Here is a 25,013-nt window from a genome sequence, read left to right on the forward strand (position 1 = left end):
TTTCAAAGCCAGACGACAAAGACTAAAGATTTTTGAAAAGAGGGAAGAAAGGTTGATGATTATTAAGCATTTTTTTTCTGATGGGGTGTCGATAACTCTTGATCCATTTGTTGAAGATCAGAAGGGATTTTTGTGATTTTTGTTTTTTAAACTTTTGTGATGTAGTCTATTACTTTTTCAACAATGGTCCTTTCTTTATTGATTGCGTCAAGGTTTGTAAAAACATATCCTTTTTTTTATATTGTTTAAATTTACTGCTTTCTCATCTTCCGAGTTGAAAGAAACGGGAGAAGTATCAATTGGTGTGTATATTTTTTAATTTAACATTCTAATGGAACATTTGATCAATTGATGTATATAATTATATTTAATGTCGTAATGTTAATATTATGATTCATGTACAAACCAAATCAAAATATATAGAAGTTTGAGCTAATTATTTAATTATTTATTTATATTAAAATTTTTTTATTGTCGAAATATTTTGAGATCGTCAGACGTAAAAAAATTTTAAAATAAAAAAAAGAGAGTCATCATCAATCTTTTTTTAATATGTGATTGATCATCCAAAAATTTATTTTTTTTAATAAAATTATAAAAACGGGTTTAAAGTTTATCAAAAAGATAAATTTCAGTCTACAAAAATCAGATTGAACTTAGGAGTCGATTACGCGTAAAGAATGATTAGTATCCTCATAACGCCCATAAATTTGTATCATTTAATCATGCGTTATTTTCGGTATTGGATAAAATAGTTTTGACTTAAAATTTAATATTAATTTCTTTCGTTTAAAAAATATTTTTTTGCTAAAATTTTTTATTTAAAAATATTGAGAAAATTTTTGAGTTAAAAAATTATCTTAAAATTCTTAACATCTAGGTAGAATTTAAAATAATTCATTTTGCTAAGATTTAACACAACCATCCTTAAAACGAAATAACACTTTTTATAAAAGATAATTGTTAGTAACTTTTCAACATTTAGGCAGAGTACCGAGAATTATTTCTTTCGGAATGTTAATTTTTATTTTATAATATCAAAATTTTAAAATATGTATTTTTTTGATAAAAAAGTTCTATATGAGAAAATAAATAACGGTATTGTCAGGTAGCAAATAAATGTTAAAGACAGAGAGATACAACACGAATAACATGATGATGTATGTATATCAATGAATATTATGTAAAATGAAATGCAATTTTAAAGTTGGGTTCTTAAGTATAATAAGACTATCCCGACTCTCCAATATCTAAGCAGAGGTTAGGTGCGACTATTCATATTTAAGATCCCATTTTATAATTTTATTAATAATTAGTTATTAACCCTATTGTTGAAATGAATTAAAGACTAATGAGAAAAACTTAATGGAATAAGATTTCTTTAAATACCCTATCATCTAGGCAGCATTCGAGAATAAGTTACTCCACTTGAGATTTTCGCACGTATCCTTAAAGTTTTGAAATGATTTTGAGTATAGGTTTAGGTCAAGGTTTTAAAGGTTAGGGTCTCAAAATTTTAAAGATTCGGCAATATGTATCAAATTTAGGTCTTTACCTTTAGATTTTTAGGTTTTAGATTTTGGAGCTTAGGATTTTGGATTTTTGGGGTTTTTAGAAATTTGGATTTTAGGTTTTGGATTTTAGGGTTAAGGTTTCAAGTTTTAGATTTTCAGGTTTAGGTTTTTTATTTTAGGGTTTGAGATTTGGGGTTTTAATTTTAGGGTTTAGAGATTTGGAGTTTCAATTTCAAGGTTTAGAGGTTTTATGATTTTTTAGGGTTTAAGGTTTTTATTTTAGGGTTTAGGGGGCTTAAGGTTTCATTTTGAGGTTTGGAGGTTTAGGATTTAATTTTAGGGTTTGAAGGGTTTAAGGGTTTGATTTTAGGGTTTAAGGGGTTTAGGGTTTCGTTTTTATGGTTTAGAGGATTTGGGATTTAATTTTAGAGTTTGAAGGGTTTATGGTTTCGTTTTTATGGTTTAGAGGGTTTGGGATTTAATTTTAGGGTTTGAAGGGTTTAGGATTTTGATTTTAGGATTTAAGGGGTTTAGGATTTCATTTTTATGGTTTAAAGGATTTAGGGTTTTGATTTTAGGGTATAAGGGGTTTAGGGTTTCGTTTTTAAGGTTTAGAGATTTGAGATTTAATTTTAGGGTTTAAGGTTTAGAGGTTTAGAGTTTGGATTTTTAGGGTTTGAAGGGTTTAGAGTGTAATTTTACGATTTAGAAGTTTAAGGTTTAGATTTTAAGGTTTGAAGATTTGGAGTTTGGATTTTAAGGGTTAATGAAAACACAAATATCTCTAAAAATTTTCGACATCTAGGTGAATTTTTTAAGTAAGTTCGATTTTTATAATTTTTAAAAATTAATTAAAAATTTTTCACATATTTCCTTTTTTTTTATGAAAAATTATTATTATTATTATTTTTTATAATTCTCCAACATCTAAGCGAAATTATATTTTGGGATATGTTTTTATTCCCTCCAACATTTAGGTAGGAAAAATAAAAATATTCTATTCTTATTATTATTCTTTTAGATTATTATTATTATTATTATTTAGCATTTTAAATGCTTTTTTTTAGTTATTATCTTATTTTATTTCATTTTATTATCAATAAAAATAATCAAATAATTATTCTATTAAAAAACTATCATACATAAATATATAAAAAAATTACTCAAAATAACAAAAATAATAATATAAAAAATAAAAAATTCAAAAAAAAAAATTTTTTTTTTACATGAACCGGACTGATCAACGACGGTTCGATTGGACCGAAAAGAGTTTGGTTTGGCGCGCGGTTCAATTGAGCCGTATAGGGAGCGATTTAGTCCAGTCTAGTCAAACCAATTCAGAGTTGTGTGAGAAAACCGGGTTGGAGGGTCGATTGCGCGGACCCTGGATCGGATCCGGGTTGACACGTGGATCTCCTTGGCTAAAACGACATCGTTTTAGGTTTTTCTCACGTCATTTTGAGTTTCAACCTTTCATAAAAGCAAAAAAAAAAAAAAATTTGCTTTTATTTTTCTCTCCTCTCTCTCTTTAGCTTTCCCTTTTTTCAGAGCTCCTCTCTCTAAACTGTCGGACAGTGGTCGTCCGTCGCTTCGGTCACCGTCTCCAGTCATCGATCATCGGTGATTGAAAAGTCATAAAAGGGTCCAAAAAATTTCTTGTATTCTCCCGAGCTTCAATCTAGCCTTCCTTTTGCTAGAAACTGTCCCGATTGACGTAGATCAGGGTTTGAAAATTTTTATTTTTTATTTTTTGTAAAATGAAGACTGATATGATTTTTTTGTTATTGCAGGGAGTTTTGGCGTTTAGGTTCCTCCCTACGAGGATGACTGTGTTGTGATTCTGTTGTCTCTTTTTTTTTGTATTTGGATTTTGGGTATGGATGTGTGTATTTAATTGCGTTTGAGGGTGTTTGGTGTGAGAGGGATATAGGTTGCGACTGGGATTGATAGGCTTTCTGGTAGTAATCGAACCAGGAGTTTTTTGTTAGAGGTCTGAGGCTTTAAAAGGGCTGGTTGGGGGGTTTCTGTTAAACAGAGGGTGAACAGGGTTTGCGGGGTATGTGAGTGGTTGTAAAGGCCTAGTGAGGGGACTCGACAGAGGTAGGTGGTATGATGGCTAGGATAGGGGCGTGGGTGACCAGTGGTGCCGTGCATGGCACCGACCTCTATGTTTTTGTTTTTCTTCATTTAAACTTTTTTGTTTGTCTATTTTTTCTAATTAAAATTTTAATTAATTTTTAATTTTAATTAAACCAAACTTATTGTTATTATTATTAAAATCATTATTGTTATTAAAAAATATAGACCGGACAAAACTAATGTCTACATTTGTGAATGATAATCAATTAGTTTTTAAATAATTTCTACCATCCAACATTATAATTGAATATTTGATCATTTGTGAATATAATTATATCTAATGTTAATATCAAAATGGTCAAATATTAAAATTAGATCAATACTATTAGTTTTTATGTATTATGGTTTCTTAAATTTTCTAAGTATTAGTAATTAAGTTTAAACCAATCAAATGATATTATTTTAATGTCTACTATTCAACAATTTAATGAAAATTTAGGGAATTAGTGCATACGAATCAATCTAATATAATTATGTTGATATTTAATTTATGTCTAAACCCTAAAAAAAATGTAAAAGCAAAATTGTTGAAAATTTAACATACTTGTTAAAAAATTATAATATATTGACTAAAAAAGCTAATAAATAAAATAAAAATAAAAATAAAAAGTTAAAAATAAAAATTTGTTGGACTAACATATAGCTAAATGCCTAATTGGTTATTGGGTCAAGGATAAAAGAGCCTTTTACATAAATGTTTAGTGGGGTTTTTTTTGTAACTTGTTGAATTATTGAAATAATTTTTTTATATAGCCCTGGTTTTGAATTTTACTTTTTTTGGTGTTACCATATATTTATTTTAGCTCACTACAAAACAATTTCTCATATAATCACTAATTCTTTTTTATTCATTCTATAACTATTATTATATATATTAGACATATATATTTGTTTAGTTTTTATTTGAACTTATACAAATTAAAAAGAAATAGATAATATTTAAATACAAAATTATTATATAATATATTTATATAAATATTAATTAATTTTTAAAATTTTAACTTTTAATGTTTTTGTCATATTTATATTTAATTATGTAAAATGTGAAATTAATTATTACATTCTAAATTACAAAAAAATCTTTAACTTATAAAATTTTAAAATTATTCAAACCCTTTTAAATCCGTTCAATTCAAACAAAATTTTAAAAGAATTCAAATCCTAAATAAATCATATTATAAATAATTTGAACCTAAAATTATTTGAATCCAAAATATTTAAATAAAATAATTCGACTTGAAATAATCTAAATTTAAAATAAACGTTAACTCAAAAAACTCAAATGTTACGATTATTCGATCATAATAAAAAATTATATAAAATTCACCACTTCAGCCATAGACAAAAGCGATTGAAAGTGAAAACCAACTACTTCATTTTGAAGTAATCGCCCAATAAGCAAAGGAATGATGCTCAAAAGAATTAGTTACATATGGATCAAAATTTAAAGAATCCATTTTTTTTCCTACAGTATACATGATCTCTAATTCCCCATCTCTGCAGATGTTTACCATCAGATGAAGAACATACTGAGCAAGACGCTTGTTCAATAATTTTAACTGAACAAGCATAAGCAGCCGGAAAATTCAAATATCGGTGAACAAAAATATTTACACCTGCGAGTGGTTCAAAGTCTCTTTTGGAAACTGAACAAGCATCAGATGAAGAACATACTGAGCAAGACGCTTGTTCAATAATGTTAACTGAACAAGCATAAGCAGCCGGAAAATTCAAATATTGGTGAACAAAAACATTTATACCGGCGAGTGGTTCAAAATTTCTTTTGGAATGCATGGCCTTTTCTCTTTATAGGTTTGAAATTTCATCCCTTAATTCAACTGTTTCAACCAACTATTTCATTGCAAGTAATCGCCCAATAAGCAAAGGGAATGATGTTCAAAAGAATTAGTTACATATGGATCAAAATTTCAAGAATCCATTTTTTTCCTACAGAATACATGATCTCTAATTCCCCATCTTTGCAGATGTTTAGCATCAGATGAAGAACATACTGATCAAGACGCTTGTTCAATAATTTTAACTGAACAAGCGTAAGCAGCCGGAAAATTCAAATATCGGTGAACAAAAATATTTACACCGGCGAGTGCTTCAAAGTTTCCTTTGGAATGCGTGGCCTTTTCTCTTTCTAGGTTTGAAATTTCACCCCATAATTCAACTGTTCATTGATCACGTTTTGGGTTGCTTACTTTCCCCTGTAATATTGAATCAATTACAGCACAGCCTTTAATAAAAAGTCTGTACTACATGCTAAAACAGTCGAAGAGAAACCAAAGGAGAGATTTAGAGCAGGCTAATGGAAGAACTGACCGGTTGAAGAAGGATCTTCGTGTACGAAGAAACTTGCAGCTACTATCAGATAGCAAAGAATAAGCATTAGTCCTTTGAAGTAGTTCGACGTGCCCTCCTGCAGACGAGAAAAAAAGGTTAACTTCATTTACTTCCCATTGCTGTTTGGTTTAAGCTAGTCTCCCAAGTCGCTTTTTTTTTTCTTGTTCTTTTAGTTTTTTCTTCTTTTTGACATTTGAAACAGTCATAATTTGAACTTTGATCACTGTAATTAAGAGTTTAACATTTTACCAAAGGATCACGTGGCCGTTGGCTTGTTCTTTTTTTTTTTTTTTTTTTTTTTTCAATTATGAAGATTTCTTTAAAGCTTAATAACTATAGTCGATAGCCATAATTAGAGATTAAAGTTCTTGATACACTAACCTGCAGAAAAAAGGCTACAACTATAACAGTTATGAACAGAGTTGCTGTCTCGAAAAGCCTGAAGTGAAAAACATTGAAATGGAGGTTGCAACTGATAAGCCTGACAAGAAGATTGATATGAATAATGAAGGTGGGACTGCAATCCAAGAGAGTTCCGAGCTGAAAAAACAAGCAAAGCCTTCAGCTTTTGCAGGTGCTGCTGATGGTGTGGAGGTCAACAGGAAGGAGGGGCCAAGGTTCAGGGATTTAGGTGGAATGGGAGGAGTATTGGAGGAGTTGAAGACGGAAGTCATAGTGCCTCTTTACCACCCACATTTGCCACGGTGGTTAGGAGTCAAGCCAATTGCTGGCATTTTGCTCCATGGCCCGCCTGGCTGTGGCAAGACCAAATTGGCCCATGCCATTGCCAATGAAACTGGTTTTCCTTTCTATAAAATTTCAGCTACCGAGGTCGTTTCTGGTGTCTCAGGTATTCATCTTCTGTTTTCTTTATATACCTCTTCCTGCTGAATATGATCTTTAGGCTGCATCAACCCAGAGCATGATTCGTGTTTGGACAGATGAAATTATTGCTTAACCTTGATGGGAAGTTATGTATTTGCTAATAATATATATTCATTAATATCTCAGGTGCATCAGAAGAAAATATCAGGGAGCTCTTCTCGAAAGCATACAGGACTGCTCCTTCAATTGTATTCATTGATGAGATTGACGCCATTGCATCTAAAAGAGAAAATCTACAAAGGGAGATGGAGCGCCGAATTGTCACACAGTTAATGACTTGTATGGATGAGTCTCATAGACTTGTGCAACCAAGTGATAAAGAGTCAAGTTTGAAGAGCTCTGATTCCAAGCCTCGTTACGTCCTTGTAATTGGAGCTACCAATAGACCTGATGCTGTGGACCCTGCACTACGGAGGCCTGGACGATTTGATCGAGAGATTGTTCTTGGTGTTCCAGATGAAAATGATAGGCGTGAGATCCTTTCTGTGCTTACACGCAATCTTAGACTTGAAGGTTCTTTTGATCTTTGGAAAATAGCTAGGGCTACACCCGGGTTTGTTGGAGCAGATTTGGCTGCCTTGGCTAACAAGGCTGGTAATCTTGCCATGAAGAGAATCATAGACCAAAGAAAGCATGAGTTTTCTAGAAAATCTATAGATGAGGAACAAGCTGATCAGTGGTGGAGACAGCCTTGGTTGCCTGAGGAGAAGGAAAAAATGACAATTACTATGGCTGATTTTGAGGTAATTAAAGCTACACATTTTTTTTGTCATTTATTTGTATGATTAAAAGTAAGTTGGTGTATGCTTAGTGGCTTGTGTTCTATGCTGTTATCCGCGTGTCAGTCAGTGCCATGGATATCAAAGTTGTTTGGGAAATGAATCGTGTATAATCGTTTCTAGATGCATTTAACTACATTCTAGTATCACTTTGACTAGTATGCAATATAGTTTAATTTCCATGATTAAGAGTTCTAATGAACTATAGAGTTACTCTTGTTGTTTTTAAAATAGTTTGAAGCAAAGGTGGTTTATTTCTCTATCTGTTATGCGGAAGCAATTCTTTTACACTAGAAGGTTTTTTATTAAATTTAATTATGCCCTTTGTTGATGATTTGCTTAAAAATGTTTTTACCTACAGGAAGCAGCAAAAATGGTTCAACCTTCATTTAGAAGAGAGGGATTCTCTACAATTCCAAATGTTAAGTGGGAGGATGTTGGTGGTCTTGATTTCCTAAGGCAGGAGTTTGACCGTTACATAGTTAGGCGCATAAAATTTCCGGAGGATTATGCGGTAATTACAGATGGTTTCTACCTCTTTATTCTTTCACTATCCTGTTCAAAAAAGGGGGAGGGATAACCCTTGAACATAGAAATGATATAAAGGGAGTAGGTTTAGCCTTCTGAACAAGGTAAATAAAAGGAAGCTAACCATGGAAAAATGGGTACAATGTCTGAAACATGTCTTGCATGATCTCCAACTTGGTTGACTTTCAAGCTCATAGCAACTATTATCTAGGCCCATATCTACTTTTGGATTGCTATTATAATATTAGCTTTTCAAATCATCGAGTTATTCACAATTTCAGGAATTTGGAGTCGAATTAGAGACAGGATTTTTGCTTTATGGACCACCAGGCTGTGGTAAAACATTGATTGCAAAGGCTGTTGCTAATGAGGCTGGAGCCAATTTCATTCACATCAAGGTCAGTATACAGCATATATTTCCACCTTTTTTCATTTTCTTCTTCACTTTCTGTTTGTTAAAGATTATGTTAACTGGTGCTTTAATACTGTAAGCTAATTTTCCTATGTTTGTGCTTTTAATGATCATGAGTGCATTTGCTAATTAGGGCCCTGAACTTTTGAATAAATATGTTGGAGAAAGTGAAATGGCAGTTCGGACATTATTCAGCCGTGCCAGGACATGTTCACCATGCATACTATTTTTTGATGAGGTTTGTGGTTCTCTATTTTTGAGTTCTAAATGAAAGGAAAAATACTAGAGAATTTGATTTCTTTGAGGTCTTTCTGATAATATGTAGGTGGATGCTTTGACCACAAAGCGTGGGCAAGAGGGGGGATGGGTTGTTGAGCGACTTCTGAACCAGGTTAAATAATCTGCAATGGCTATCTCTAAACAAATTCATGATGACTTTCGATCCTTTCTGTATAAAAATTTTACAAATCGCAAATAATAACATGGAAACATTGGTCATAATTGCAGTTACTCATTGAGTTAGATGGTGCAGATCAGCGGTGTGGTGTTTATGTCATTGGTGCCACTAATAGATAGAAAATGTTGTTCCTGCTTTTGGGATGAGGATCAGCCCTTATCATTTATTTACACTGTTTGGCTTTGGCATATGTTTTGGCAGACGTGATGTGATGGATCGTGCCCTCTTACGGCCTGGCAGGTTTGGTAAACTTCTCTATGTGCCTCTCCCCAGTCCAGATGAACGTGGGTTGATCCTAAAAGCCCTTGCTAGGAAGAAGCCAATAGATGCCAGTGTGGATTTGAGTGCCATTGGACGTATGGAGGCTTGTGAAAATTTAAGTGGGGCTGATCTTTCTGCACTGGTATGCCTGATCATTCTACATTAAAATCCTAGAAACTAGAAAGTATCTACTTACCATGTAAGGACTGGTTTTTCCCAAATGACTAATAAACCTTTTTGATGTTTCCGCATTGAACACTGGACATGTTTAGGCTGGCCAAAATGTAAATCACTTTGCAAATACCCCTGATCTGTTGCACAATTCTACACTTGAATAAAGTTTCTGATGTACCTTGTACTTCTATAAGAAATTAAACCATAATCCTGAAACAAGTTGTAAAATTTAAATTACATCGGGCTTGAAAATGATCAGATGAATGAAGCTGCAATGGCTGCTTTGGAAGAGAAACTCACTTCAACTGGGATCTCTGAGACTTCACGGACAATCAAGACATCCCATTTTGAACGAGCACTGCGTAAAATCTCACCCTCAGTCTCAGATAAGGTATAATTTATCTTCAATCACTCAATTATGGCTCCTGATGAAAAAATTATTGATATCATTGACTAGGTAATTAACCTGTATTTATTATCTTGATCATCTGGGAACAGCAAAAACAATTCTATAAGGAATAGTCAGAGAACTCCAAAGCAGGTTGAGAAGAGACAATCCCCATTGATGTACCATTACAGGAGCTGTTATTGATGTCTGATACTCAACATCTGAGACTTGCAATGATCAAAGTAGCCATTCTCAACGTTAAGGTGTGTCTGAATTGTTCAATGTATTCTGTTTATATGTTTCATTTTTTACCCTAATATTGAGTGTTAAATGAAGCTTGCTTCTCTTTTTATGAGGGAAAAAAATTTTGTGCCAACAGATTTAAACTTGGTTAGTTGTAGTTATTTGCAGGAAATACAGTGGAGAAACGTGTATTTATCCATTTTAAGCAATGCAAAGGGACTTGTTTTATAAGATCACCCGTTTTAATGTAAAATAATAATAAGTAATGTCAGTGTATTTATCTTTCAATTTGTATATTCGGATTGTATTTTTTATATTAAATATAATTTTTCATGTTACGATTAAAATTGTGAGATCTAAATCACCAAGATGTCTTAGTTCCACCCGGAAAACTATAGCTTTAATTTCCATATGTTTTTTTCCTTTGTTCTTCGGTTTACCGAACTTGACAGTTCAATGAACTGTAACTAACAATTGGAGGCTTTCCCTATGTTAAATGAACTTGACAGTTGAATGAACTGTCACTAATCTCTACTTTTATTTCCAAACTGCTGCATTTTTTAATCAAAAAATTCCAATATCTAGCTTGGAGTTCATGAAATACATTTGCTCAACAAAACCACTCAACAAATTAAACCTAATTTCCTTGAAATTCATTGAAGCAAACATCATACATATGTACTTTCTCTTTACAGTCATGAATGTCATTACAGTGATCTCTTATCCAAATCTTGCACTAATAAGTCCTTGAATCGACCCAATCAAGCCCACTATTGAGACAAGCAAGCAAAAAATGCTGAAACTCCTAAGAACAACCCATTTTCTGGTCCAGGGTTGAATTTTCTTCTGCACGAAGTACATTTCCACGGGAAAATATATAGCTAAAGGCCAAAAGTTCAATGCCCCCAGCACTCCTAATACTTGATTGAAGTATGGGAAGATCATTGCAATTACAGTTGTCGATGCAACATAGGCTGTTCGAAAGCATACCTTAAAGGGATTCACCTGAAATGATGGCAACAATGGTAGTTTGAACGTATAGAAGTTATTCACGAATCCACTACTTGGGAACTTCTTGGTGAACCATCTCTCCACAAATGCAAACACTGGCTGACCAAATATCTGACAGGAAAAATTGGTGGTGAAACATATGATTAATTAATTGTAAGTAACCAAAAATTTGGGGAATTTCAATATAGCATGAATATTTACCTGATATCCTCCCACCAGGTGAAGAACAATGCAAGCATTAGCAAAATCAATGAGCCAGTAAGGCTCATAAAATCCAAATCCTGTCAATAGATTTCCAGGTGTCTTGTTGCCAAATGCAGCATATCCAAAGCATCCACAACAGAGGTAGAAGAAGGTTGTTACAAATATTGAAATCATTGAGGCTTTTTTCATGGTCTTGTTCTCTGGTGGAGGTGACCTCAAAGTATCCTTCATTCAAACAACTTTATGATTTAGCATGGGAATAAGAGAAAGGGTTGCAAGTGCTTGGACTTGAACCTCAAACATGCTGGATGTCATCTCTTGAGAGTGGCTACATAAACCACCTGAGCTAAGCTCAGCGTTCATTTTATGATTCAGTTTAGATCCTAAAATTGTGTTGCTTCACATCCCAGGTATATAAGAGGTTTCTGCTTAAATTGTGAAAATATCATGTTTGTCCATATATCTGTTTCAGTTATAAAGAAATGAAGCCATACCTGTATTTCAAGAAGAATTATTGAATATGGATAGGCAAATGCAATGTCTCCAAGTGCCTGGAATGCTAACCATAGCTTATCAGCAATATTAGCAGCAGGCACTCCAGTTATACTCCCCTTAATCCTCCCATTTTCTGCAATTGGAAACATGAGTCTTAAATGCAAATCCGGTTATACTCTAGTTATAAATTTTGTTGTCTGATAAACTCAAGATATTAAAAACAAAATATAACATTGAGTTATAGATTTCTGTTCCTTGTTTAGATTAAGTCTGTCGAACACTATAATCCCACATCAAAATATTGTGATATATATACTATAGCAGATCCAGTAACACTGAGCTAACAGCTCAGTGATAGCATTATTAAATTAGAATAAGTAATTAAACACAAATGAGGAAAATTAAAGGCAAATTCACAATTATACCTATCACTTGCGCAAATCCGAGTCCAAATCCTATGAAAGAGTAAGTAAAGGACATGATTGCAGCAACCACTGAAAGCCATTCCATGTTATGGAAATCTGGTATCTGTGACATTACAACCTGAACAGCTCCAAATAGCAGCATATAGGAAATATCTCCATATGAACATGGAGCATGCTGCCCTTCTCTGTGGTAGCAGTTTGATTTCTGAATTGCTCTGTATTAGGCCAAAAATAAAATTAACATAAAGGAATAAATTTAATGATCCTAATCAATCTAAAACCAATCAAAATAACAGGAAATTCAGAAAAGTAGGAAAAAGGATTAGGAATTAAAGATTAAGGCATGGACGGATCCAAATGGCATAGATTGGAAAATAAGAAATTTTGAAGGAAAAATTCTTTTCCATTCCCTCAAAAAATTTTTTGGACACCTTTTTCATCTATAAAATTAGTAAATTGGTTGATAATTTTTCATATATATTATATATGAACTCCCTCAAAATTTCTATCATGCACTTTCCACTACAAAATGCTAGATTAAGAGGCAATAGCCACGAAATATGTTAGTAGAATGTTAGATTATTAGTCCATTGATCAGCTGACTATCTAAAATACCAAAAAGATGGGGTAAATTAAGGGATTCACCAAGTACCTCATACTGGTTGATGTAGTAATTACATAAGCAATATCAGTCCCATACAGGCTCAGGTTTTGAAGAAAAGCACACAACCATGTCCGGTTTCTACCAAGATACAGGTCAACAGCGTCCATGTAAGACTTGTTTCGTGTCCCGTCGTCGGACCTATAACAATCAGAAAGAAGGAAGACAGAAAGATAGGTGATAATGGCAAAAACAAGCAGGGCAATCGGCCCTGCTATCCATCCCAGCTGTGCAGTGCTCCATGCCAATGACAGAACTCCAGAGCCGATAACAGAAGTGATTATGTGAGCCACACAACTCCACAATGTTCCTGATTCAGTTACCATACACCGTAAAACAAAAGGTTGGACCTAAAAGAAAAGCATAATAACACTAAACCTGAATTGCCATTACCAGTTCTTGCAGGATGTCCATCATCATCACAGGTGCCATTATCGAGGGAGCGTTGAACTGCCATTGTTATCCAGTACTTCAACGCAGACAATCGATTTTGGTCAAAATTTACTACCTGTAGGCCAAATTCGAATAGAACAGTAAATGTGACGAGTGTATTAATGAAGCTATAGACCTAAAAGAAAAGGCTATACACTTTATTACTATCTTTTCCTTCTCTCTCAAATACATTAATTACATCATCTCCATCCTCTTATCAGAAAACACTTCAATGAACGTCATTCCTGAGGCTGTTTCTTTAATACATACAAAGGTGAATTGTATATAAATATATAGAGGTAAAATTTTTATTTTTTTGGATTTTAATCAAAATTATTAAATTTAAAAATGTTATTTTGGTTTAAATGAATCATAAATTTAATTTTGATCCATAATCCAAAAAATGTAAGAGTTATACCAATGTGGATTCATATTTTATATATATATATATATATATATATATGTAACTGTCTAACTTCAAAACTATTAAAAATGATTAACCTAAAAATCATATAAAATTTTAAATTAATAAATTTATCCTTAAATATATAACTTTTATTAATTTATTTAAGTTTAATGTAAGTCAATATAATTTATGTGAAATTAAACTAATTAAAATTTTAATTCTAAAAGTATTTAAAAGTGATGGGATAAAACACCATTAGTAATTTTTTTATAAATTTTAATTTAAATGAATTTTCTTTCTTATTATTAGACTCATTTTTATAATTAAATTCCAAAAGTGCTAAAAGTTATTGCTTAAAATACTTTTCATAAAATTTTAATTCTAGAGATATTAGACGCGGTTGATTAAAATATCATTAATAAATTTTTTTATAAAATTTAATTTGAATGAATTTTTTTTATTATTATTAAATTTTTTAATTAAACATTTAGACTCGTACTAAGACAAAATATGATTTTCACATCACATAAAAATATAAATAAAATAAGATCAAAATTTATTAGAGTACATGAAAATAAAATAATTATATGAAATTTACGTCTTTATTATTGTAAAAACAATTGCACATGGAACGTGCACTTCTAATTTTACAAATTTGTCTCTATCCTTCTTGATCACATAGGATACTTGATGCCTTCAGCTTCTCGCCTAGTGGCCAAGAAACCTTCAGGAAGGCATATGCATATGGGTTCTAACCCCACCATCCTCCTCCCTCTTGCAATCCAATGGAACCAAAAAAAAAAAAGGCTAGTTAGAATATTTTTAAGATAAGGTTTCTTTGCTTTCGCTCTGGTCATCTCTCTTCCTCGCCAGACTCATCACTTCTCACCCAAGCTAGCACCATAACTCATCAATGGTGAAATTGTAGTGATGAGGAATCAAACAATGAGTGATGAGAGAGTTTGTATATCAATCAATATCCAAAAATTTACAGGGAAAACACTTTATACTTACCAGCTAATAGTTGAAGGAGCTAGAGATGAAGTTTGGCCTTGAACCGCACTTTATATCTATATGTAGCAGCTTCAGCAGTAGAAAATATGTGTTCCTTTTTGGTCTCAATTAAGCCAGTCTCAGATATTTTCTAAAGAAAAACTTCAAATAAAAAGACCAAGGAGAAGTGCATCTTCAACATGACAACATCTTTCCAATCAAATTGCTTTCAGCCCTTCCATTTATATGTAATTGCGTAACGGCCTGTCATTCCGGCTTGTTCCAGTTCCTTTGACTCTGTTTAATATTAATAGGCAACAAATACTCTGTTTTGGTTTAAAAGTTTATAAGTTTAAAGTAAAGTTAGACAATAACAAAGTGAAGTCAAACACTGAATTGAATGAAAAGAAATGTATATTAGTTTTGATAAGTTCAATTATTAATCTTGAGTGATAAAAAAATATTTTTTTTGAGAGGTCGGGGACCCCGCTTCTCTCTCTTGGCTCCACCTCTATGATATAATTTTTTTTTATAAAACATGATAAAAATACATTAATCTTTACGTAATTATTTTTATAAATGAATTTTATTATGATAAAAATTATTAACATTTTCGGTTATACAAATGAAAATATAAATTATGTAATTTAAGCCTAACTTTAGAATCTCAAGAAAGGAAACAAGTGGTAGGTGGGTGATTGGTTGGCTAGTCTTTGTATACGTTAAAGTGAAAAGAAAGATCTAAACCAAGATTGGCTTACTTTCCATCAATGCTTAGGCCCGGACAACTAATTAATAATCGTTCCATCACATCCACTTTCATTCTAGTATAGTAACTTTCACTTGTTTTCTTCAATCCACTTTTGGTTTCTTAACTCACTCAAAAAAATATCAATAAAATATATTTTATTGATAAAATTAATAAATTTATTTATAATTTTATTATAAATGAATGATGCGCTACATGATAAATAGCAATCTTGATTGTTCAAACGTATAAAGCTGAGCCTAATTGTTGCCTGTCGTATCAAATTGAACGAAACTGAGAGAGACAATGAAAGGAAATCATACAATCGTAATACCAATGAAATTAATCATTTAGTCTCTGCCTTTCTTTTTGGTCCGGGATCAGTGGTTTGCCACCAGTGTCCTCCAAAACAAAATGGCAGTAGATATGCCAAAAGCATTTATGAATGGCAGCCAATCGTAATTATTGTAGATGACTGTTGACTCTGAAGGGGAATTGATTGAAAGCATTTATATTTAATGCATAATTAATATATAATAAATTAATAAATATTTATAAAAAATTAATTTTTAATATATTTTTTAATTAAATATATTTATTTAAAGATTTTAAAATTTCAAAATTAATATTTTTATGAAATATCATTTCAAAAACTCAAAATTCAAACTTCGACTTGGTCTCGATTAAACTTTATTTTCATATTTGAGTTCAATTCGTAAATTAATTAAATTGTTTAAACTCGGCTTAATATGTTTTATTAAGTTCAATAAAATTATAAATATTAACATTAAATATAATATTTTACCATTTACTTATATATAAGTAATTATATTAAAAAAATAAAAATTTTAATTGAACTCGTGAATCTTTTAAATCAAGTATTAATTAATTAAACTCAATTTAATATTCAAGTAACTCGAGTTTACACTCGACTCATAAATGAATGAGTGGAATTCAATTTTTTTTAGTCAAATCCAAATAATTTTATTCGTTTATACTCCTCTCTACAATACATCAATTATAAATCTCTAAAAGATTTAAACCTAAAATAATAATACGAGTTTATATTTAATATATTATTAGTGTATAAATTTTATATACTATGAGTGAATCAAATAATAAAAATCCGTTAATAAAAAAAATAAAATGATAACACTTCATTAATGAATAAGATATCTAAATTTATGTATATTTATTTTAAAGTTGTTATTTACTAATTAATTAATTGTTATCATTTAATTTACCGACATAATTTATATCAATTCTTAAAATAAATATATACAAATTAAAATAACTTATTCATTGATGAAATATTATCATCTAATTCATCTTATTAATAAGTTATTGATGAAATGTTATCATATGATTTTTTCTTATTAATGAATTATCATCATTTGATTTATTGATAGTACATAAAATTTATACATTAATAATATATAAAAAATAAACTCTAATAATGCTCACTTTGTTAATTATCGCCAGTATTAATGCATGTAATTCCAAATTATTACTGATTATCAAAGAAATATAAGATGTTTCATGTGAAAAAAAAAAGTCTGGTGTCATGTTCATCCTAATGACAAAATTGCTTAGATATACACTGACAAATTCTACCGAATTTTGCTGAGTCAGTGGGTAAGGTCAAAACATACATGCAAACAAAGTTGATTTTAGAAGATTGCACCCCAATAAAAATTAAGAAGTTTGATTTAGGAGGCCCATGATTGCTCAATTATCACACCACATGTAATTTTTAAAACTTGATAATATATAATATGATACGATGATATAATATAAAAATAATACGAATAAAAGAGATAAAAATAACAAGATTTAAATTTTTAAAAAATTATAAATAAATTTAATAAAATTAAAAAATTATATTTTATATTTTAATATCGACATAAATCGTGATACTTAATTTTCGTATAAAATACAATATGAATATAATATTTTACACAATACAATGACATAAATTATCATATTAAATTTTTGCTATCTGTTTTGTGTAATTATAAAAAAGCCATGCTTATTTTATAATTAAAAATACAATATAATAAAATAATATACAAATAATATAATTTAAAATTAAAAAAATTATATATAAATTTTATAAAATTTAAAAAAATTATATTTTTACATTAATATAAATTGTAACATAAAAGTAAAATATAAATATAAATTATTAATATTTTATATAATATTAAAATACCAATTATCAAATCTACCTCTGCCTAAAGTTTTTTACCGTGAAGAAATCCTGAAAATCTATCATGGCTCCACTAGAGATGCTGATTCGAGCCCACAATAAAGCATGGACCCTTGGAATAAGTTTATATGGTATTTGAGCCTGATGATTTAGATATTTACAGGAATTATTTTCATTTTTTCTTAATAAAAAAAACAAGGTTAAATTGACCATTCAAGAAGAAAATCCTGCGTTTTCCCATTCATCTATCCACAAAATCTAATCATCATAGCAAGTCAACTGTCAATGCATAAGATAATTGGGTCTTTGGTAATCGTTTTCGGCATGGAAAAAGAAAAAGAAAAAGATTATACTTTTGGAAAACAAGAAGCGAATCTTTTATAAATTTCAAAGCCAGACGACAAAGACTAAAGATTTTTGAAAAGAGAATCCAAACTTTTGGTTCAATGGTTAAAAGTTATTTGAATGAGTATCAAAATTTTAATTTTGAGTTAAATTTTTTTTTATTTGTATTAAGATTTTATTTTTATGATATAACAAAAAAAAAATTTGAAAAGAGGGAAGAAAACAGGATATAATTAAGGTTGATGATTATTAAGCATTTTTTTCTGATGGAGTGCCGGTAACTTTTGATTCATTTGTTGAAGATCAGAACGAATTTTTGTGATTTTTTTATTTTTTATTTTTTAACTTTTGTGATGTAGTCTATTACTTTTTCAAATTGCTTGCGTCAAGGTTTAGAAAAAACATATCCTTTTTTTGATATTGTTTAAATTTACTGCTTTCTCATCTTCCGAGTTGAAAGAAACGGGAGAAGTATATGATTATATTCAATATCTTTATGGTAGTATCAATTGGTGTGTATATATTTTTTAATTTAACATTCTAATGGAACATTTGATCAATTAGTGTATATAATTACATTTAATGTTGTAATGTTAATATTATGATGCATGTACAAACCAAATCAAAATAGATAGAAGTTTGAGCTAATTAATTAATTATTTATTTATTTATTTATATTAATTTTTTTTTTTGTGAATGATAATTGATAATTTTTTTAATAATTTCTACCATCCAACATTATAATTGAATATTTGATAATTGGTTATATATTATGGTTTTTTAAATTTTCTAAGTATTAGTAATTAAGGTTAATCCAATCAAATGATATTATTTTATTGCCTACTATTCAACAATTTAATTGAAAATTTAGGAAATTAGTGCATACGATTTGATCTAATGTAATTACGTTGATATTTAGTTTATGTCTAAACCCAAAAAAAAATAAATGTAAAAGAAAATTTGTTGAAAATTTAACATGTTAAAAAATTATAACAAATTGACTAAAAAAGCTAATAAATAAAATAAAATAAAAAATAAAAATTTGTTAGACTAACATACTATAGCTAAATGCCCAATTGGTTGTTGGGTTAATGTTTAGTGGGTTTTTTTTTTTTTTTGTAACTTGTTGAATTATTGAAATAATTTTTTTATATAGCCCTGGTTTTGAATTTTACTTTTTTTAGTGTTAGTTGGACTAACATACTATAGCTAAATGCCCAATTGGTTATTGGGTTAAGGATACAAAAGCCTTTTGTATAAATGTTTTGTGGGTTTTATTTGTAACTTGTTGAATTGTTGAAATAATTTTTTTATATAGCCCTGGTTTTGAATTTTACTTTTTTTAGTGTTACTATATATTTATTTTAGCTCACTAAAAAACAATTTCTTATACAATCATTAATTCTTTTTTATTCATACTATAACTATTATTAGATATATTAGACATATATTTTTAGTTTTTATTTGAAATTACATGATAAATTAAAAAAGTAATAGATTATATTTAAATACAAAATTATTATATAAATATTAATTAATTTTTAACTTTTAATGTTTTTGTCATATTTTTATTTAATTATGTAAAATGTGAAATTAATTCTTACATTCTAAATTACAAAAAAAAAAAATTCTAAAATTTATAAAATTTTAAAATTATTCAAACCCTTCTAAATCTGTTCAATTCAAATCGAATTGATTCTAAAATACTCTAAACCCGAAATAATTCATATTATAAATAATTTGAACCCAAAATTATTTAAATCCAAAAATATTCAAATAAAATAATCCAAACTCAAAATAATTCAAATTCAAAATAAACTTTAACTCAAAAAACTCAAACCTTACAATTGTTCAATCACAATAAAAAAATTATATAAAATCCGCCACTTCAGCCATAGACAAAAGTGATAAGTGAAAACCAACTATTTCATTGCAAGTAATCGCCCAATAAGCAAAGGGAATGATGTTCAAAAGAATTAGTTACATATGGATCAAACTTTAAAGAATACATTTTTTTCCTACAGTATACATGATCTCTAATTGCTCATCTTTGCATATGTTTACCATCAGATGAAGAACATGCTGAGCAAAACACTTGTTCAATAATTTTAACTGAACAAGCATAAGCAGCCGGAAAATTCAAATATCGGTGAACAAAAATATTTACACCAGCGAGTGGCTCAAAATTTCTTTTGGAATGCATAGCCTTTTCTCTTTACTAGGTTTGAAATTTCACCCCATAATTCAACTGTTTCATTGATCACGTTTTGGGTTGCTTACTTTCACCTGTAATATTGAATCAATTACAGCACAGCCTTTAATAAAAAGTCTGTACTACATGCTAAAACAGTGACAGCCATCAAAGAGAAACCAAAGGAGAGATTTAGAGCAGGTTAATGGAAGAACTGACCGGTTGAAGAAGGATCTTCGTGTACGAAGAAACTTGCAGCTACTATCAGATAGCAAAGAATAAGCATTAGTCCTTTGAAGTAGTTCGACGTGCCCTCCTGCAGATGAAAATAGAAGGTTAACTTCATTTACTTCCCACTACCGTTTGGCTTAAGCTAGTCTCCCAAGTCGCATTTTCTTTTTCTTGTTCTTTTTGACATTTGAAACAGTCAAAATTTGAACTTTGATCACTATAAGTAAGAGCCTAATATTTTACCAAAAGATCACATGGATGTTGGCTTGTTTTTTTTTTTTTTTCTTTCCAATTATGAAGATTGCTTTAATGCTTGATAACTATAGTTGATAACCATAATTAGAGACTAAAGTTCTTGATACACTAACCTGCAGAAAAAAGGCTACAACTATAACAGTTATGAACAGAGTTGCTGTCTCGAAAAGCTGGAAGTTTAAGTCCATTTCCCGCCCCATCATCCAACCAATAACAACACAAAAAGGAATCTGCAGATTCAACAAGAATAGGTTTAGACGACCAAGGCAAAAGAAACAAGATATTAACAATAATAACATATTAGCCGTAAAAAATAAAACAAATATTGTGGATCAATTTCAACTTCAGAGTCCAAAGTTAATCAATATTCCAGGACTCAAACATTATTTATGCTTTACACATCATCACAAGTTGTCACATAACGAGAGTGGAGATTGCTAAATAGTTTACGATAATGAGCCACCCCTAAACATGAGAACACATATCAGAATGAAATATAAGTGCTTCAGTACTTGGTGCTAGCAATCAAGGAATAAAATCAAAAGTAAACCCAAAAAATCCTAACATAAGGAAGTATATGACATGATGCAGTAACATCAATACAAATTGGCATATCCAATGTACAGCACCTACCCCAAACATAGAAATCTGAGTTGATGAACCTATTGCCACTCCCAAGGATATGTCCTGCAGAGAAGTTTATTTATTAGCAAGATATAAAAATTTTATGAAATGAAAGTTAAGAGAATCACTTACAAGCTTGTCTTTCATGGCAAACATGATAGCACTTGCATGCTCTGCAGCATTCCCGATAATGGGGAGCAAGATAACACTAATAAATGCAATTGGCACATCCCATGTGTCGGATGCTCCCTGAGAAACAACAACCAGACAAGAGAAGGATCTTAAGAACGAAGTTAAAAACAAAAAAATCAATCTTAAAAACCTGCTAAGTGTTAACTAGTTACAGCTGCTGCTAACAAGAGCAGATGTGGACCTCCAACAAACCTACATACAAATAATATCAGGGATTCATGTTCAGATTAGTTTGACTAGACCCCTAAGTTATGACCAAATTTAATGGAAACCCATTCCTTGTTCAGAACCACCTTACCAACCATTTGCTCCTAAACATGACACTAGCAGATGCATATCATCAAACCAGTATATTAACACCAGTGCAAAAATGTAACATGCACTAGTTAATTTGGTAATGGCGCCAAAAATTTAACAAGTGAATTCTTTGAGTGACCTATGATCTTAAATGTTTTAACATATCCATCTTATTAACCAACAAGAAGAAAGATTAAAACCCAAAATGTAACCTCTATGGTGTCCACCAAATAGTCTGATAAGATAGAGATCCAAGCAGTAATGATTGCAAGCCAAATCAGTGATTCCAATTTGGAGATCTCTGGAGCTTCATCATCATCCGAGTTCTCCTCATTCTGACTTCCTTCCTGATATCATACCATATGCCACACCACTTAGTATTCTACACAAAGTGTTTGGAGACAAAAAAAAAATCACTTATTATATCCAAAATATAATAATAACAATGATTACCAACCTCATCAATAGGGACATATTGATCATTTTGACTTTTTAACTGGAAAACAAGATAGGCAGCATAGGCTAGAAGCATAACACAACTACTAAATCTTGAAAGAGTCAACTCTGACTTCCCAGCATGCCGTTCAGTGTGTGTGTAGTGGAGGACTGCTGGGAAGAGTAGGCCCATGACTGCCATTAGCAGCAGTCCAGAATTGACAACAGCTGTGGCCTGAATGAAAGTTTAATTCAGTTTAGAGTGATCAAATAAGGAAAAATAACAGAAATAAAATTAGACAACACACTAATATCTTCACCTTGCTAAAAACCTGTTCCTTTCTATGATACACAAGCCCGCCACAGAAGAACGCACATCCAAGAACAAGTAACATGTTTGACAAAATTGAACCCAACAACGACAGCTGAACAACACGTATCATTCCACTTTTCAGTGCATAAATCGAAATAATCAGTTCTGTTGCATTCCCAAATGTAGCATTTAGAAGACCCCCGACTGCAGTCCATTTCAACATATTAAAGACCATTACTGATATGAATTTTATAAACAACAAAAGTTTGAAGGACCATTTTAAAAGGCAATATGGCAACCACTTTAAAATCAACAAACCAGCTGCTTAATCCAGAAAATAACAAAAATTCATAACAATTAAGAGTAAAATAAATACCTGTAGGTCCAGTGAAAAAAGCCAACTGCCTAAACACAATAAAATTTAAAAAGGCAATGTTAGGTGCCAAAAGAGCAACCAGTATCATCAAAAGACCAAATTCAATGAAAGAACATGAATCCTTACTCTGTAGCATAACCCAAACGCTCAGCCAAAGGTGTTATACCCAGTAAGCTTAGAAAGAAGACCCACCCCTGCAATCCACCTCAGTAATTACGCAACTTATATCAAAAACAAAACCAAGCAATGAAAGGCATCAAAACTAAAACTCACATTATGAGCAGTCATCTTATGAACCAGGATTGCTAGAGGCCCAAAAGGCATGAGCAGATTGAGCTTATTTGAGAAAACTACGGTCTTTATGCTCTTATAGACACCATTTCTTATCCTTTTATTACCTCCAACAGGCAAACTACCAGAAAGTGATACATGTTCATTTGAATCAGTAGACTGTGTCTTTTGAGCATCCATTTCAAGGGAATAAATGCACTTGTCATCGAGATCATGCATTGACTTATCATCCAGTGGTCCCATCTGCAACAATAAGCATTAAAACATTAGAAATGCAGGCTAGAATACACTCACAAGAACTAGCAACTCCAAAAGGATATCCCCAACCAGAAGAAGGGTTGAAAAAAAAAACGGAGGAGGGTTCAACATAAAAAATGAATGAACTGGAAGTTTAACTTAGTTGGTTTAAGATACGAAAGTGATAGCTTAAAATTTCAGCAATAACTAAATATGAGTTTAACAAAACTAAAAAAGTGTATTTTATGTTTTCATGTCGACACAAATTATGACATGCAATTTTTTTGTAAAATAAGATACAAATACAAATACATAGATTTCAATATTTTTAATGACACGAATACACAAATCGCCAGATCTACCCTATCTTCAGGCTACAACCTCCTTTATACCAAGAAAAAAAATAAAAAATGAATAATAACGTACTTCAAGGTGGGATTGAACTCCGACTTGCAGCTTATAATCCATCTTCACGTATCAAAAGAGCAGTAAGTTCTCCATAGCCATCAACATAAAAAGCATCATAAAATCATGCGTTTGGTTTTTAATTCCTCAAGGTCTAAACAACATAAGCAAAATTGAATTTTTCTATCAATTCATATTATAACAAAATCAAACATAAGATTTTGATTTCCAAGCCTTATATGCATCAAACTGAAACCTACTACATCAAATCAATCCCCGAAAATATTAAAGGATTCAATTCCAAACAGTCAAAGGAGAAATTATGATACTTGTTATTCATCAAGTGCATAAATTGCATCAAATATCAATGTAAATGCATAATAAACAATCCCAAGAACATGGAAAAGAAACAAAGGGTCTGAAACGTCAATGGATCTGAGAAAGAACAAACCTTTATTGCAAATCTTAGGCAGACCTGAAATGGGTATGAATCAAAAACCCCAGAAAAAAAAAGAAACAGAATAATTTTCTTACCGAAAAGAAAAAAAAAACAGAATAATTTTTTTTCTTTTGGTAAGAAAGAGAACCTCAAGGGTAGCGCAGCAGATTCTAAATTGAAAGCGGGGGTGGGGGTATTTGTAGTTTTATAAGTTACGATTCTCCGTTTTCTTCGTGTATCAATTTCCTAGTAATAATTTGAACTACTTTTTTGCAAACTAGAAGGTAGGGGTCAACAAATTAAAAATAAAAATTTTTTTTTTTGCAAACTAGAAGGTAGGCGTCAACAAATTAAAAATAAAAATTTTTTTTTTTTTTCGATTTGATTTGGATTAATTTTTTTATTTAGTTTAAATTAAATTTAGATATTATATATATATATATATATATTAATTTTAAATTAAATTTTGGATAAAAATAAAAAAAATTAAATTATATGAAATATATTTATTAATTTTTATATTTTTTAAAATTATTATAAAATAAAATAATTATTTTATATTTAAATATATTAAAATAATATTAAAAAATTAAATTTAAAAAATTAATGAATCAATAAAATCTAATTCTAATTAGATCAGATCATGTGAAAAATTGATTTATATTCGAA

The 25,013-nt window shown here is 30.5% G+C and overlaps 3 protein-coding genes across 7 annotated transcripts; 1 reads left to right on the plus strand and 2 right to left on the minus strand.

Moving 5' to 3' along the window:
* The first annotated feature begins 6,461 nt into the window (after window positions 1–6,461).
* On the plus strand, window positions 6,462–10,476 carry LOC111288697 (cell division control protein 48 homolog C-like). 3 transcript variants are annotated; one of them, XR_016341486.1, is made up of 11 exons: window positions 6,462–6,852; window positions 7,014–7,630; window positions 8,028–8,180; window positions 8,476–8,592; window positions 8,740–8,844; window positions 8,932–8,997; window positions 9,114–9,176; window positions 9,263–9,466; window positions 9,758–9,889; window positions 9,997–10,149; window positions 10,288–10,476. XR_016341486.1 is itself a non-coding variant. In XM_089759402.1 (10 exons), the coding sequence occupies exons 1-10, from the start codon at window positions 6,462–6,464 to the stop codon at window positions 10,018–10,020; spliced, it is 1,872 nt and encodes a 623-aa protein (XP_089615528.1). In that variant the 3' UTR covers window positions 10,021–10,476. The 3 variants fall into 3 exon arrangements, 1 of the variants encoding a protein (XP_089615528.1); XR_016341487.1 differs by having other exon boundaries at window positions 10,298–10,476; XM_089759402.1 differs by having other exon boundaries at window positions 9,997–10,476.
* Window positions 10,477–10,760: 284 nt separating this feature from the next.
* LOC111288699 (putative amino acid permease 7) lies at window positions 10,761–15,141 on the minus strand. The gene is made up of 7 exons (XM_022879692.2): window positions 14,778–15,141; window positions 13,319–13,433; window positions 12,917–13,235; window positions 12,265–12,479; window positions 11,839–11,972; window positions 11,342–11,569; window positions 10,761–11,251 (listed from the first exon to the last, which is right to left on the minus strand). The coding sequence occupies exons 2-7, from the start codon at window positions 13,380–13,382 to the stop codon at window positions 10,850–10,852; spliced, it is 1,362 nt and encodes a 453-aa protein (XP_022735427.2). The 5' UTR covers window positions 13,383–13,433; window positions 14,778–15,141; the 3' UTR covers window positions 10,761–10,849.
* A 4,825-nt stretch (window positions 15,142–19,966) lies between these two features.
* Window positions 19,967–24,722, minus strand: LOC111288698 (vacuolar cation/proton exchanger 2-like). 3 transcript variants are annotated; one of them, XM_022879689.2, is made up of 13 exons: window positions 24,357–24,722; window positions 23,927–24,059; window positions 23,246–23,506; window positions 23,099–23,166; window positions 22,973–23,001; window positions 22,604–22,800; window positions 22,306–22,518; window positions 22,061–22,195; window positions 21,492–21,608; window positions 21,369–21,422; window positions 20,849–20,965; window positions 20,469–20,565; window positions 19,967–20,344 (listed from the first exon to the last, which is right to left on the minus strand). In XM_022879689.2, the coding sequence occupies exons 2-13, from the start codon at window positions 23,966–23,968 to the stop codon at window positions 20,319–20,321; spliced, it is 1,356 nt and encodes a 451-aa protein (XP_022735424.2). In that variant the 5' UTR covers window positions 23,969–24,059; window positions 24,357–24,722; the 3' UTR covers window positions 19,967–20,318. The 3 variants fall into 3 exon arrangements, with proteins under 3 accessions (XP_022735424.2, XP_089615529.1, XP_089615530.1); XM_089759403.1 differs by having other exon boundaries at window positions 23,927–23,968; window positions 24,357–24,664; XM_089759404.1 differs by lacking the exon at window positions 23,927–24,059 and having other exon boundaries at window positions 24,357–24,524.
* Between the last annotated feature and the right edge of the window lie 291 nt (window positions 24,723–25,013).

The sequence above is a fragment of the Durio zibethinus genome, chromosome 4 (assembly GCF_047325235.1).
Source record: "Durio zibethinus cultivar Kanyao isolate XHJ-2024 chromosome 4, ASM4732523v1, whole genome shotgun sequence".
Classification (NCBI taxonomy): Eukaryota; Viridiplantae; Streptophyta; class Magnoliopsida; order Malvales; family Malvaceae; genus Durio; species Durio zibethinus.

Bases quoted from the DNA above. Each gene is read 5' to 3' on its own strand.
- LOC111288699 (XM_022879692.2), bottom strand. From the start codon at position 13,382: ATGGCAGTTCAACGCTCCCTCGATAATGGCACCTGTGATGATGATGGA. The intron at 12,480-12,916 runs GTACTTGGTGAA...GGCCTAATACAG, and splicing joins ACTACATCAACCAGTATGAG to AGCAATTCAGAAATCAAACT. The intron at 11,973-12,264 runs GTATAATTGTGA...TTCCAATTGCAG, and splicing joins CGGATTTGCGCAAGTGATAG to AAAATGGGAGGATTAAGGGG.
- LOC111288697 (XM_089759402.1), top strand. From the start codon at position 6,462: ATGGAGGTTGCAACTGATAAGCCTGACAAGAAGATTGATATGAATAAT. The intron at 8,593-8,739 runs GTCAGTATACAG...TTTGCTAATTAG, and splicing joins CCAATTTCATTCACATCAAG to GGCCCTGAACTTTTGAATAA. The intron at 9,467-9,757 runs GTATGCCTGATC...GAAAATGATCAG, and splicing joins GGGCTGATCTTTCTGCACTG to ATGAATGAAGCTGCAATGGC.
- LOC111288698 (XM_022879689.2), bottom strand. From the start codon at position 23,968: ATGGATTATAAGCTGCAAGTCGGAGTTCAATCCCACCTTGAA. The intron at 23,167-23,245 runs GTGAGTTTTAGT...GGTGGATTGCAG, and splicing joins ATAAGATGACTGCTCATAAT to GGGTGGGTCTTCTTTCTAAG. The intron at 23,002-23,098 runs GTAAGGATTCAT...TATTGTGTTTAG, and splicing joins CGTTTGGGTTATGCTACAGA to GCAGTTGGCTTTTTTCACTG.